General features: G+C 41.6%; 1 protein-coding gene across 9 annotated transcripts in view; it reads right to left on the bottom strand.

The window, feature by feature from the left end:
* Positions 1–3,313: 3,313 nt before the first annotated feature.
* The window catches only part of LOC138504630 (uncharacterized), an 89,347-nt gene continuing 77,334 nt past the window's right edge, over positions 3,314–15,326 (bottom strand). For 2 of the 9 annotated variants that reach the window (XM_069625227.1, XM_069625226.1), the window contains 4 exons: positions 7,280–14,261; positions 4,923–5,025; positions 4,582–4,654; positions 3,314–4,094 (listed from right to left, as the gene is read on the bottom strand). In XM_069625227.1, the coding sequence (XP_069481328.1) occupies positions 3,786–4,094; positions 4,582–4,654; positions 4,923–5,025; positions 7,280–7,406 (612 nt within the window). In that variant the 5' untranslated portion in view covers positions 7,407–14,261 and the 3' untranslated portion in view covers positions 3,314–3,785. Of the gene's footprint in view, positions 4,095–4,581; positions 4,655–4,922; positions 5,026–5,144; positions 5,255–7,279; positions 14,262–15,326 lie in introns of all 9 variants that reach the window. The other 7 variants (XR_011279875.1, XR_011279876.1, XM_069625229.1 and 4 more) reach the window with 7 other exon arrangements.

Genomic DNA, 15,326 nt, shown 5'->3' with positions numbered 1-15,326 from the left:
GTCGGGCTGTGCGTATTACTCCTAGAGTTTTTTCACTGTTTATTTTTTTTCCCTTTGGATTCTTCTTTTTCGATATTTGGATTATGTTGTTATTGTCCGGAACTGGATTGGTTTTTATTTTATTTTTTTCTTGGGCTTTTTTTTTCTTTGGGTTGGTTGTTCATTGTGGATTGTTTATCATGGTATGGATTATGTTTTACTTTTGCTGGATGTCGTTTATGGTTTATCTGGATGGTTCTGCATCGTAGTTCGTTTGGATATATTGGAGACCAATCCATTGTTTCGTATTCATGCAGACGTTTGTAGTCGTTCCTCGTATTCCCTGTATTTTTTTTTCTGTGATGAGTATGTCCCAATGACAGTGTTTGTGCAAGTTTCACCTCTTGGCTTGGCTGTTGTATTTTTTATTCCTTTAATAAGTGGCACAGGTTGGGATTTGATGTGTTAAAGCGTTTGTTTATTTTGTTGTGCCAACCTTCCATCAAATTGTTAATTCATGCACGTTGTTCCATTACTGCTTGGTAACAGTTCCACATATTTTTGATGTATCTGGGACGTCTTCTTGTCCCACTTCTCGTGAGTTGGCCTATCCAATTGCTTTCTAGGTTAATGTTAAAGGACATTTGTTCCGCGCACTATCACCACTGGAGTGGTCCCCTGGCGCTCTGGCGGGTCTGTAAGAGGAAGGGAGGGGGGGGGTTAGTGGGAGGAAGCTGGAAAAGTGCAAGAGAGCAGTGATGTTCTCTTGGCGGCCTTAGCCCGGTGGGTCAATTTGCTGGGCCTGGGGTGTTTGCGGCCGGTAGTCGTCATGCACTGTTGTGCGAGTCTATTTGTGTTTGTTTTGTTGTTGCAATGTAGTGAAGTTTGTGCAGTTTGTTGTGCTGTAGGTTTGTGGTTGTGTTTGGTTTGGAGTTTGAGAGGTGTATGCAGAGGGGGAAATTGTTAGTGCAATTGGTTAGTTGGCATCTTTAACCCGAATTGAGGCACTGGGCTTCTGTAATCTCCCCAGGTGGGGTGCGGGCGCACCCCTGTGTCTCTGTCCTGATCTGGGTCCGTCTGGCCTTCAAGGTCCCTTTCACATCCAGCCCCCTCCTCCCCTGCAGCGCTACCTGTCTTCCCTTCCCACTCATACGGCTGGTGCATCTGCCAATGTCCACAGCTCAGCTAGTGTGGCGATTGCCAATATCCCGACAATTCCACCACACTGTGGTACCTGGTGGAAACTAAGGAGCGAGTGCGGGTGTTGGGTGGGGTTAGGGTGGGTTGTTGACTCAGTCTCCATGGGTGTCGCCTGTGTTCCTCTCTTACCGGCGTCCCTTGTCCAGATGCCATGGGATCTTCTCTACATAGGGAGTTGTCTACAGTCGGTACTGGGAGTTGTCCGTGTCCACTCTCATTTAGTCATCCCTTTTCCGTTCTGTTTCAATTTTCAGTTTCAGTCTGTGGTGTTGAAGAGCCAGGTTTTTAGTAATTTCCTAAATTTGAGGTGATCTTTGGTGTTTCTTATTTCTTTTGGGATGTTGTTCCAGGTTTTGCAGCTAAGTGGTAGAAGGAGGTGCCTCCAAGTTTTTTCTTGAGGTATGGTTTTGGTTCCAGGCGGATTTCATTGCTTGACCTGAGGAGTCTTGTTGGCTTGTAGATTATTTTCTTTTGTAGGAATTCTGCTCCTTGTCCATTGATTGCCCTATGAGTTATGCACATTGTTTTGAAGGTGATAAGCTGTTTTACTGGGAGCCAGTGCAGTGTTTTTAGGGCAGGAGTGATGTGTTCTCTTCTTGATAGTTTGAGGAGTAGTCTGGATGCTGCATTTTGGATCTGTAGGTAATCCAAATATTCTGCAAAATATTTTGTGTTAGTTTCATAGTATTCTGTTCCGATTCACTTTTCATAGTACTCTTCCACATTTTCAGGTTTCACGAAGGCAGGCGCCCAAAGTTGTTTAACGTTGTGTTGACATTCCGTGTCTTGTATGTACTTAGTTTGTTTGCCACATTTCTGGATTTTCCTCCATATAGCCTGGGAAAAATGGAATAAACAGCCTTGTACTGTTGTGGTCAGGTAAATTTCAGTGAATGCTTTAATTTGTGACATTTCATAGACCATCATCATGATTCCCGGATTTTCAGGCTGGATGGCTTCTTTCACTGTTCGAAATACTATTTTCTAAATGTCCTCAGTCTTTCCTGGCATTAAAATGTACACTAGCGATATTAGTGTCTCGTGTACCATCGCATGTATACTGTAAAACTGTGAGAATGGTCGCGGACATACTTTGAACGTTGAGTCTCCATGCCACAATTTTTTAGGTGTGTAATGTTTTCATTTGTGGCAAATATTACTATTTTTTCTTTCTTTACATCCAATGTTCTCATATGAAATTGTTCTCCCTTCTCCGTTTTCTGCACTCCTTCAAGTATTTCTATTTCATCATATGACGTTGGTGCTAGTGGCAGGTTTTCTTTCTTTTTTTTCATTCTGTTTAACTTTCTTTGGGTGATTTTAGTCTCCGGCATTTGCACCGCCACATGTATTGGTATTTCCCCACACATTCTACTAATTACTGAACCACTCGGTTCAGCCGGGTTGTCTTCCGCCCTATTTTTAATTTCCATTAGTGTCTTTTTAATCATTATGGTAGTACTGTCCGGCATGTGATCATGTTCTCCGTTAGTCACCACGTTATCCGCATGTGTTATGGCTCTTTCTACACACTCTTTGACATAATATTCACTACACTTCCAATATATTTTGTCTTTTCTTTCCCTTTCTTGGTTGTACGTATATCCTTTGTATACTAAGTTGCCTACATATAACATGTTTTTATTTTTCGGTAAATAATGATGTGTTTATTGTCGATGCGTTAGTTTCGACGGAATGGTTGTTTCTTTTTTTCTCTATGGGCTGTTGATGCTTTGGTATGTCAATGCTTTTTTTCCAATGGAAACACTATAAACCTTTTAGAGGAGATTCCCGGCCTGTCAGGGAATATTCATGAGCATGTCATGAATCCATGCCAGACCCCATGCTGGAGCAATACAGTTTTAAAGTGAAACTGCTTTTTCTCTTACCAAGGATTCTCAGCCCGGCGACGGGGAATATTCATTATTCATGAGCATGTGAATCCATGCCAGAACCCATGCTGGAAAAAGTAAGTTACAGGCACAATTCTCCCAACTCAAGTTATGGTTATTCAAACTAGTTGTGTTAGGTCCTATAGGATAGAGACAGTTAGGAAGTAAAGTAAATATAAAAGGAAGATTTACTTAATCACAGACACCAATACAACTCATCTACAAGAGACATTGAAAGAGACTAGCATTTCAAGATATTTAATACAAAAAAGTAATTATCACTCCTCTGGGCCTTCAGAAAAGGATAACAGGTACTAATGATCCTTAAAGAGTGATGTTAGTGGAACACTTTGCGTGCAACTCTTTTTCGCCCATGCAGATCTTCATGAAGATAAGAAGGCCAGAAGTTTGTTGTTTTATTCACGTCCCCGTTTTCCCCAGGGGTGTTGGATTCAGTTCTTTTGTTAGTTAGCTGAGACAGATGCTTTTGGGGGTCTGCAGGGTTCAGCAGCTCAGGACTGGACCAGACAGGCATGGACCAAGAGGGAGATGACAAAGGAATCCCTCCCCACACAAACTGGGTGCATCACCACCCGCCTCATGGAGGACTTCAACCCGCTTGGTCACCCAAGTAACTAACCCCATAGTTGGGCAGCGGCTTTAGAAGTTGTAAACTTGATTTCAGCAGGCTTTTGGTCATGTGGGGTATAGTATTTACTCCAACAAGAATTCTTGATATAGAAGTGGGGAGACAAAGGCGATTGTTTGCTGGTGTTCAGGTATTCCACAGTCCTTTATGTGAAGAGGGAATCCTAGCTCTGGTGACTGAATCACTGCAAGAAGTTCCAGCGTTGATGAACACAGTCCTGATGCATCGACTGGAGTGCGGGTTCGGGACAAGGCAGCATCCGACAAGTTAGTTAAGTGCAGGCACAGCCACAGGGCATTGGAGGAAGTTACAGGGCGATCTGTATTCCAGTCACTGGTGAATCCCAGGTTTGAAACACATCGGGGGAAAAAACCCTGAAAACAAGACAGAGAAAATCTGAACACAATAAGGACATCAAACCAGTGCGACAGACTAGGGCTTTCAGTCTAACAAAGCCTAAGCACCAGCATTAATGAGGAGTATCATAGGCAGCAGATTTGGCTATGGCCGTGACATTTTAGTGCAATTCCTGGCAGCGGGTTGAGTACATTGCAACTTGCTAACAATTCCAGGGAGAGGAGTGGACAAAGAAAAAGTTACCCAAGTCCGGGGACCTTGCATCCCCTGCTCACTAATGGAGGCTGGAGAAAGCCAAATTTTTGAATGAAGTTATTCAAATGATTAGTGTATTCAGGGGTCATGCTCTACATAAAGCTTGTATATAAAGAAAAACTTGCAATAAAACGCGTTTCCAGATTCCCATCTCATGTCCATGAGTATATTGACAAAGCCTCGAATAATATCATACAACTATAGGTCAGATATTTGTTTCTAGAGGGGACCGTAATCATTGTAATTTACCTTATTATTTCCATGGTCCAATCGGCACCAATGGGTAAAATATAAGATGATCAAAGGAAAGATTCCACTGCTCCTGGGAATTGAAATGAGGAAAAAATGTATAAGAATACTCAAAGATTGAGGTGTTTTTACAGGATGTCAGTGGAGGCAAAGGCAGAGGTGGGAAGTCTCTATGAATGTAACGTCTAAAGGGAAGACAAGCTTCTAGAAATGGAAGATTACACAGCAAGTCACTGTTCTAAGTTCTGTGACCCATGGGCAAAATCAATGTCTGCATCAGATGTTGCAAGACCCAGGTAAGACCCAACGCTATAATGGCCTAGCATTATGTATGAGCTCACCTCCTATCTGGCGTATCCAGAAGACGGTTAAAAGGCAGGTCTAAAGCAAAGGAAATCAGTATTCTGGACCTAGAGATCCTCAGCAATTCAAGGTGTGCATCTGCTATAAAAAGGGCACAAAAAAGAACAGAACATCACATGTAAGAGTTTAATGTCCTGGACAAAGATTGTGTGATATCACTATATTTAATGTGTTTAACAAGAGCCACACTGGATACTTACAAAGTTGAAAAGAGAAGACTCGAGCTAGTAATGTAACATCCTGTGGCACGCGGCAAAGAAGTCAATATTCAGGACCTTGTGGTCCCTCAACAATCCAGAGAGTGTGTCCACTATATAAGACAGATACAGCAAGGACAGGACATAGCCTTTGAGTGTCTGTGTCATGGACAGAGATTGTTAAACCTTATTTTGTTAACTAATCAACCTGAATATTCAGATTCCCAATTGTAAGACAGGTGCCAGAAAAGTGTTATCCTGCAATTTTCAGCAAAATAGGTTTGGCAGCTATCCGTTGCACTTGCGTCACTAGAGTCAATATGGTCAAACTAGACACTATTGAACGGTAAAGCCTGAAAGGCCGTGCTCAGATGATGACACTGCCCGACAGTTGTGAGCAGTGCCAAGAGATGAAATGCTAAAAGGTGAGTGAGGAAAAAGGTTCCCACTCAGGCGAGTTAGAAAAAACCCAGTAGTCCAGCAAAAAGTGTTGGGGGACTCACTAAGGGGGAGAATTACACAAGCTGGAAATTCGGTTCTATACGAATTGATCGTTTTACAACTGCTCAAATGACAATTGACCTTTTCACAATTGACCGAATTGTGAAGGTCAATTGTACCATATATGTGGGGGGAACCCCCCACGACCCCCCAACCAACGCCAAACCCCCCAAAACCCATATATATATATATATATATATATATATATATATATATTCGGTCAATTGTGAAAAGGTCAATTGTGACCCTTTAAATTCGGTCAATTGTTCATTTGAACAATTTTAAGTGACCAATTTGGGTAATACAGAAATTCTACATAACACGGGCCCAGCGTAATTTTTAAATCATTTGCAAGGCTTAGCCTGTTAACACTTGGCACAACACTATTACAAAGATATAGGTCCCAAACATACTGTTAGTACTGCAGCATGGGTGCAATTCTTACTGTTCCATAGCTATTTTCAAGATTGCATTTTCAGACCAACTGCAATATTCTTAATAGGCTGTGAACACAAAAGACCGACATGTTGCAAACATACATCTTCCCCATACCCAAAAAAGTATCCCAGAAAATCAATTGGTGTTTGGACTTCTTCCATAAAGAGGGACTTCACATTGCTTTGGTACTTATCTAACCCAGTGGCCCATTCCTTTGTTGAAATACATTAGGCTGAGAGCCTAAACTCCTTCATCCAGATGTATGACAAGCATTCCAATCAAAAGGACTAGGGATCATTTTTGCAGGATCGGGACAATTCTCACTGTTAATAAACCTGTTTACAGTGTTAATAACGAAAAATACATAACGACAAACATTTTCAGTGACACCTAAATAACGAAAATAAAATCGACATTTTTTATAAAAGTATATGTGGGGGTGGCATAAGGGACCGAAAAACTGTGGGTGAGGGGGGAGTGGAGAGGACCCCCAAATAAAAATGTTTAAAAAGTAATTTACTTTTTTTTGTTATTCAAGTGTCACTAAAAATGTTTGTCATTATTTATTGTGTCATTTTAAACAGAAGGAATCAAAAAAATAAATATATCAACATTGTTCTCTAAGGGTAGGTAGGTCCTAGATTCTCTAGAGGCCGTGAACACAAAAATGAGCAGGTGTAGATGCTCCCAACATCAGGAGTATGACGCAACATGGGTGCAAGTCTTACTGTTAAGCAAAGCAATTTTCAGAATCGAGGTATAGGGCCCATCACTGAGAACTCAAAATTAATGAATTTAAAGGTTCCTGTTGGTAGATAAAGCACGCAAAGCCCCACAAAAACAATAAAAATGTGTGAAATGTCACCAATTCATTTACCTAGTAGCTCTACTAAAGCACTTTAAGAAAATTTGGAAAAATGTTCACCAAAATCATCAACACAACTACAAAGGCTAGAAAACAAGCACTCTAGTGCAACCAGTCAAAAGAGAACAACAATGCATCTTTCCAAAAGACTATTGCAAGTAGTTGCTGCAAGTGCATGCACAGATTTAAATAAAACAATAAAAGCCCATTGGATTATTGACTAATACAATTCAGGAAAAATAAACAGGCTCATTACATGCAAAGACACCCCAATGTTGCACAATAGCGTTACAGTTTTGTGCATTTCCAGAATGGACAACAAGCTTAACATTACCTGTGTTATGACTGCTGGTGACGATGTCTGGTGGACAGAATCTAGGTCTGTCTGACACAAAGAGCGCTGCAAGCGCATCTTTTCTGATCAATTCACAGTCTTCTCTCTCATCCACTTTTTCTTCCATTTATGCATTCACGCAATCCACCGGTGAAGCATTCTCCGCTACATGCGTAAGGCACAAACTCCTTTTCAAAGCAGGTATTGCTTGTTCCTTTGATCATTCTTAACTCAGCCGACATACCCATTTCTGTAGAGTGGCACTCCTCCTTCAACATATACAATTCACTTGCCTGCTTCCAGCAAACTTGTAACAGTAGGTGTTAATTTTATTTTGTGATATCGCTACTTGAAATGGATTCTCCAATCTGTGTTCATACAGCGATGCTTGATCAGGGAATTCAAAGCATTTGTAGAGCTGGTAAATATTTTTTGTTACTTTTTTAGAAGTTCTAACAAGATATTGCCTTTTGGTGAGCATCTGATCTGTTGGGAACGTGTCAGAAGCCATTTCTGGAAAATGTCAAAACAGAAAGCTGTCGGCACCCCAACACTATGCACAGAAAGGACACACATTTTCCTTACAATGCTACATCGTCAAACTTGTTGGTCCTCGAAGCAACAGTGATGGTCTATAAAGAACTTTGTGGATGCCATTTCTCCAATCACCACATCAACCAAACTCCTTCTCAATTTCAAAATCTAACACTTGTAAGTGGCTCTAAACCTTCTGCAGCTACACAATACTGCTTTTCCAAATCCACTACGACAGGTGTAGCTGCAAAAAGAGGCCTCCTTCCACCAGAAGATAATTAACTCTTCCTTAAACAGATGTGGTCCAAGATTCCAGGGTAAACAGTTACTTTTCCAATATTCCAGGTGTTCAAAGGTTATTTTAATGTCAGATCGCACACCTTCAAACTTCATTTCCTGTGCCCAAATTAACGGTTTCCATTTCTCAAAGGGATTCTGCTTCTTACTTAAGACCAGTACAAAACCAATCGATGAAAGCAGTATATTTTTTAAAGAAACAAAAAGGAGAAAACACACCAAACAGACATGCTATACTTCTAGCTGCATCAGATCAGAAAAAGCAAACATTTGGTCAAAACGAAAGCAGTACGAGAAGGAAGCAGATAATATTTGTAAGGCAGTCACTGCACTTATCCAATGGGGGTGCTTGCTGCCACCTCAACATCAGATTGGTCTTTAAAAAGATGATCATATTGCAGTAGTGGCGCAATTCTTACGGTTACCAAACAACATTTCAGGAATCTGTTGCAGGACGATCGCAGGGATGAGATTTTCACGAGGCTGCGAACACAAAGACCAACGAGTTGTGCCCTGAATACCCCCTACTCAAATGCTGCCCAAGCAATCAATTGGCATCCAAAGAATAACGTAAAAAGAGAAATTGTCTTTTTTTCTACTTAGCCAAACAAGCAGCATCGCCTTCACTTCTCAGAAATGTTAGTCCTGGTCCAGCTGTATGACAAGTATTCCAAGTAAAGCTCCAAGACTCAAACCTAGAACTCGTACCACAGCATGGGTGCAATTCTTACTGCTACCAAATAAATGTTCAGGCCGATCGCAGGACCAAGATTTTCCCGAGGCTGTGAACACAAAAACAAGTTGTACCCTGGACGCCCAACGGCCTCTAAATTGAGTTATCCCCCCCCAAGCAATCAATTGGCATCCCAAGAATTCCTCTTCAATTATTATTTTTTTACATTCAGAGAAGTGGTTTGGGTGTTTGTACTCATCCAATCCAAGCAAGCAGCATTGCCATCCGTCCTCACAAATATTTCAGGCAGAAAACATGCAACCGTAGTCCAGGTGTACGATAAGTATTTCCTCATCTTTTCCTCAAGCCTAGAGATCATATTGCAGCAGTTGTGCAATTCTTATTGTTGCCCAAAAAAATGTCTGGAATCCGTTGCTGGCCCATTGCAGGGACCAGATTCTCACGAGGCTGCAAACACAAAGACCAATAAGTTGTGCCCCGAAGCCCCCATCTCAAATACTGCCCCAAGCAATCAATTGGCATCCAAAGAATAACGTAAAAAGAGAAATTGTCTTTTTTTCTACTTAGCCAAACAAGCAGCATCGCCTTCACTTCTCAGAAATGTTAGTCCTGGTCGAGCTGTACGACAAGTATTCCAAGCAAAGCTCCAAGACTCAAACCTAGAACTCGTACCACAGCATGGGTGCAATTCTTACTGCTACCAAATAAATGTTCAGGCCGATCTCAGGACCAAGATTTTCCCGAGGCTGTGAACACAAAAACAAGTTGTACCCTGGACGCCCACCCGCCTCTAAATTGAGTCCCCCCACCCAAGCAATCAATTGGCATCCCAAGAATTCCTCTTCAATTTTTATTTTTTTACATTGAGAGAAGTGGTTTGGGTGTTTGTACTCATCCAATCCAAACAAGCAGCATCGCCATCCGTCCTCACAAATATTTCAGGCAGAAAGCATGCAACCGTGGTCCAGGTGTACGATAAGTATTTCCTCATCTTTTCCTCAAGCATAGAGATTATATTGTAGCAGTTGAGCAATTCTTATTGTTGCCAAAAAAGAAATTCTGGAATCCGTTGCTGGCCCATTGCAGGGACCAGATTCTCACGAGGCTGCAAACACAAAGACCAACAAGTTGTGTCCCGAATCCCCCATCTCAAATACTGCCCCAAGCAATCAACTGGAATAGAAAGAATTATGTAAAAAGAGAAATTGTATTGTTTTTCTACTTAGCCAAACAAGCAGCATCACCTTCACGTCTCACAAATGTTAGTCCTGGTCGAGCTGTATGACAAGACGCAAACCTAGAATGCGTAGCACAGCACTGGTGCAATTCATACTGCTACCAAAGAAATGTTCAGGCAATCGCAGGAACAAGATTTTCAAGAGGCTGTGAACACAAACACAAGTTGTACCTTGAATGCCCCCCCGTCCAAATTAAGTACCACTCAAAAATCAATTGACTAACAGAATTCCTCATGACTTCTTTTTGTGAGATATTGGATTGTTTATGTACTTATCTAACCATGTAGCTTTAACGCGTTGCTTTCCCTTCAATTACATTTTTTAGGCTGACTTAGTCCAGCTGTTATGACAAATATACCAGGCAAAGACGGAGGATTCAAAACTAGAGATGGTAATGCAGCATCCAGGCCCATCACAGGCACAAGATTCTCACGAGGCTGTGAAAACAAGATGTGCACCTCCACTTGTCCCCCAACTCAAATACTATCCAGACAGATGAATCTTATCTAAGCACATCGCCTGTAATCCGTGCACTAGCTGTATGACAAGTATTGCAATCAAAGTTTATAGGTGCAAACCTGCAGACCGAATTGCAGCCTGGGTACACAATGATTACTGCTCCCAAAGCTATGTTCAGTAGGCTCATGGCAGGCACTAGATAATCTCGAGGCTGTGAAAACAAAGACCAACAAGCGGTGCCCCAACTTGCCCCCAACGCAAGTACGATCACAAGGAATCAAGAAACAAATAACTGTCCTTCACTTTTTTATATAAAATTAAGGAATGTATTTTTTGTAAACTAGGATAACCAGTCATCTAGTACTTATAAGACGACATAGCATCGCATCTTCCCCGATATTTTTTTACAAACCCTTTTGTACATCAGTACAGCAAATTGTCCAAACAAAAATGTGGGTCTCAAACACAAGAGTTTAACGCAACATGCGTTCAAGTCTTATTGTTAAGCAAAGCCATTTTCAGAATTGAGATATAGGGCCGATCGTCGAGAACGGAAAATGTATTCCTTTAAAGGTTCCGGTTGGAAGATATAGAAAGCATGCAAAGTCCCACAAAAACAATACAAAAGTGAGAAATGTCACCAATTCTTTTACTTAGTAGCTCTACTGGCACTTTAAGACAATTTGGAATCATTTTCACCCAAATCATCAACATAACTACAAAGGCTAGAAAACAAGCACTCTAGTGCAACCAGTCAAAAGAGGACATTGCATCTTTTCAAAAGACTATTGCATTTTTACATAGCCAGAGTAGTTGCTGCAAGCGCATGCAAAGATTGAAATAAAATAATAAAAGCCCACTGGATTATTGACTAATACAATTCAGGAAAAATAAACAGGCTCATTAATTGCAAAGACACCCCAATGTTGCACAATAGTTTACATTACCTGTCATGACTGCTGCTGAGGATGTCTGATGGACAGAATCTAGGCCTGGCTGACACAAAGAGCGCTGCAAGCGCATCTTTTCTAATCAATTCAGTCTTCTCTCTCATCCACTTTTTCTTCCATTTATGCATTCACGCAATCCACCGGTGAAGCATTCTCCGCTACATGCGTAAGGCACAAACTCCTTTTCAAAGCAGGTATTGCTTGTTCCTTTGATCATTCTTAACTCAGCCGACATACCCATTTCTGTAGAGTGGCACTCCTCCTTCAACATATACAATTCACTTGCCTGCTTCCAGCAAACTTGTAGCACTAGGCGTTCATTTGATTTTGTGATATCTGTACTTGAAATGCATTCTCCAATTTGTGATCATACCGTGGCGCTTGATCAGGCAATTCCAACCATTTCTTGCTACTTATTTACAACGGTTTCCATTTCTCAAAGGGATTCCGCTTCTTACTTATGACCAGCACAAAAGCAATAGATGATGCAGTTTTCAATTCCTTTTCTATTGAAACAAAAAAGGAGAAAGCACACCAAACACACATGTTCTACTTCCAGCTGCATCGGATCAGGAAAAAGCACACATCTGAAAACGCCACTGTAACTTCAGACTGGTCTGTAAAAAGACAGATTGTCCAGCTCCCCTCCTTTCAAATTCATTCACACCTCTCTCTTAATCAACAGTCTGATTTCATCATCTTCTCACTCTGCTCCATTCTTGTCCACCACACAACTAAACGATGTGTGCAATTTTCAAATTCGAAAAACAGAGGCAAAGCAAACACATACAAAGCAGGTACAGATACATGCAACAGACGGGTCACATTTTGCAAAACGGAAAGCGGCACGAAAACAAAATGTAGGTTTTCTATAGAAAGCAACTTCTTCAAAAACACACTATACTTCACAAGTCTGTGAGAGCAAACGACCAACAAGTTGCGCCCCTACGTCTCCCCCAACTCAAACTGTTTCCCAAGTAATTAACAACCAAACAAAAGAGAAATCATATTTTTGATTGTACTTATCTAACCACGCAGCGTCGCTTTCCCTTCTCGGCAATATTTTAGGCTGAGAGCTTGTAACCCTTGGTCCAGGTGTAGGACAAGTGGTCTCAAACATGATGATCATATTGCAGCATGGGTGCAATTCGTACTATTAGCAAACAAAACTTCAGGGTTGCATTTTTAGACCCATCACAGGGACAAGATTCTCACGAGGCTGTGAACACAAAGACATACAAGTTGTGCCCTGACCACCCCAACTCAAAATACTGTCCCCAAGCAATTAATTGACAACTAAAGATTTCCTCTGCACATTTTTTTTGTTACATAAAGAGAGAAGTGGTTTGTCTTTTTGTACTTAGCCAATCCAAGCAAGCAGCATCACTCTCCGTCCTAAGAAATATTTCAGGCCGAGCATGCTACCGTTGTCCAGGTGCAACAAGTACTTCAAGCCAAGATGCAGATCTCAAGCCTAGAGATCATATTGCAGCAGTTGTGCAATTCTTACTGTTACCAAACAAAATGTCTGGTATCTGTTGCAGGACCATCATAGGGACGAGATTTTCACGAGGCTGCGAACACAAAGACCAACAAGTTGTGCTACGAATCCCCCCTACTCAAATGCTGCCCAAGCAATCAATTGGCATCCAAAGAATAACGTAAAAAGAGAAATGGTCTTTTTTTCTACTTAGCCAAACAAGCAGCATCGCCTTCACTTCTCAGAAATGTTAGTCCTGGTCGAGCTGTACGACAAGTATTCCAAGCAAAGCTCCAAGACTCAAATCTAGAACTCGTACCACAGCATGGGTGCAATTCTTACTGCTACCAAAGAAATGTTCAGGCCGATCGCAGGACCAAGATTTTCACGAGGCTGTGAACACAAAAATAAGTTGTACCCTGGAAGCCCCCGCCTCTAAATTGAGTATCCCCCCAAGCAATCAATTGGCATCCAAAGAATTCCGCTTCAATTTTTTGTTTTTTACATTGAGAGAAGTGGTTTGGGTTTTTGTACTCATCCAATCCAAACAAGCAGCATCGCGATCCCTCCTCAGAAATATTTCAGGCAGAGAGCATGCAGCCGTGGTCCAGGTGTACGATAAGTATTTCCTCATCATTTCCTCAAGCCCACAGATCATATTGCAGCAGTTGTGCAATTCTTATTGTTGCCAAAAAAAATGTCTGGAATCCGTTGCAGGCCCATTGCAGGGACCAGATTCTCACGAGGCTGCGAAAACAAAGACCAACAAGTTGTGCCCCGAAGCCCCCATCTCAAATACTGCCCCAAGCAATCAATTGGAATCGAAGGAATAATGTAAAAAAGAGAAATTGTATTGTTTTTTCTACTTAGCCAAACAAGCAGCATCGCCTTCACTTCTCAGAAATGTTAGTCCTGGTCGAGCTGTATGACAAATATTCCAAGCAAAGCTCTAAGACCCAAACATAGAATTCGTAGCACAGCACAGGTGCAATTCATACTGCTACCAAAGAAATGTTCAGGCAATCGCAGGAACAAGATTTTCACGAGGCTGTGAACACAAAAACAAGTTGTACCCTTACCGCCCCCCCCCCCTCCAAATTAAGTACGCCCCAAAAATCAATTCCTCATCACTTCTTTTTGTGAGATATTGGATTGTTTATGTACTTATCTAACCATGTAGCTTTAACGCGTTGCTTTCCCTTGAATTACATTTTTTAGGCTGCCGTAATCCAGCTGTTATGACAAATATACCAGGCAAAGATGGAGGATTCAAAACTAGAGATCGTAATGCAGCATCCAGGCCCATCGCAGGCACAAGATTCTCACGAGGCTGTGAAAACATAAAACAACAAGATGTGCACCTCCACTTGTGCCCCAACTCAAAGACTATCCAGAACCAAAGGAAAGAGGAATCTTATCTAAGCACATCGCCTGTAATCCGTACACTAGCTGTATGACAAGTATTCCAATCAAAGTTTATTGGTGCAAACCTGGAGACCGAATTGCAGCATGGGTACAATGATTACTGCTCCCAAAGCTATTTTCAGGATTGCCATTGTAGACTCATGGCAGGCACTAGATAATCTCGAGGCTGTGAAAACAAAGACCAACAAGCTGTGCCCCAACTTGCCCCCAACTCAAGTACGATCACAAGGAATCAAGAACCAAATAACTGTCCTTGGCCTTTTTTATATAAAATTAAGGAATGTATTTTTTGTAAACTAGGATAACCAGTCATCTAGTACTTATCTGACCACATAGCATTGCATCTTACCAGACATTTTTTTACAAACCCTTTGGTACATCAGTACAGCAAATTGTCCAAACAAAAATGTGGGTCTCAAACACGAGAGTTTAGCGCAACATGCGTGCAAGTCTTACTGCTAAGCAAAGCAATTTTCAGAATTGAGATATAGGGCCGATCGTCGAGAACGGAAAACGTATTCCTTTAAAGGTTCCGGTTGGAAGATATAGAAAGCATGCACAGTCCCACAAAAACAATACAAAAGTGAGAAATGTCACCAATTCATTTACTTAGTAGCGCTACTGGCACTTTAAGACAATTTGGAAACATTTCCACCCAAAACATCAACACAACTACAAAAGCTAGAAAACAAGCACTTTAGTGCAACCAGTCAAAAGAGGACATTGGGCCTCATTACGAGGTAGGAGGTAGCCATGGTGCTATTAGCACCATGGCTACCCCCTTACCGCATTCCGGGTCCGGGTTCCCGAAATAGGGACTTACCGGGTCATTCCAACCTTGGAGGACCCGATAAGTCCCCATTCCGGGAACCATTCCCCATTCCCATTCGAGCCCCCATAGGGCTCAATGGGAATGGGGATGGAGCTAATAACGGTACCGCAATTTGCGGTACCGTTATTAGCTCTGAAG

This window comes from Ambystoma mexicanum, chromosome 11 (assembly GCF_040938575.1).
Source record: "Ambystoma mexicanum isolate Mex_15411 chromosome 11, UKY_AmexF1_1, whole genome shotgun sequence".
NCBI lineage: Eukaryota > Metazoa > Chordata > Amphibia > Caudata > Ambystomatidae > Ambystoma > Ambystoma mexicanum.
This window is presented reverse-complemented; position numbering and strand designations above follow the sequence as displayed.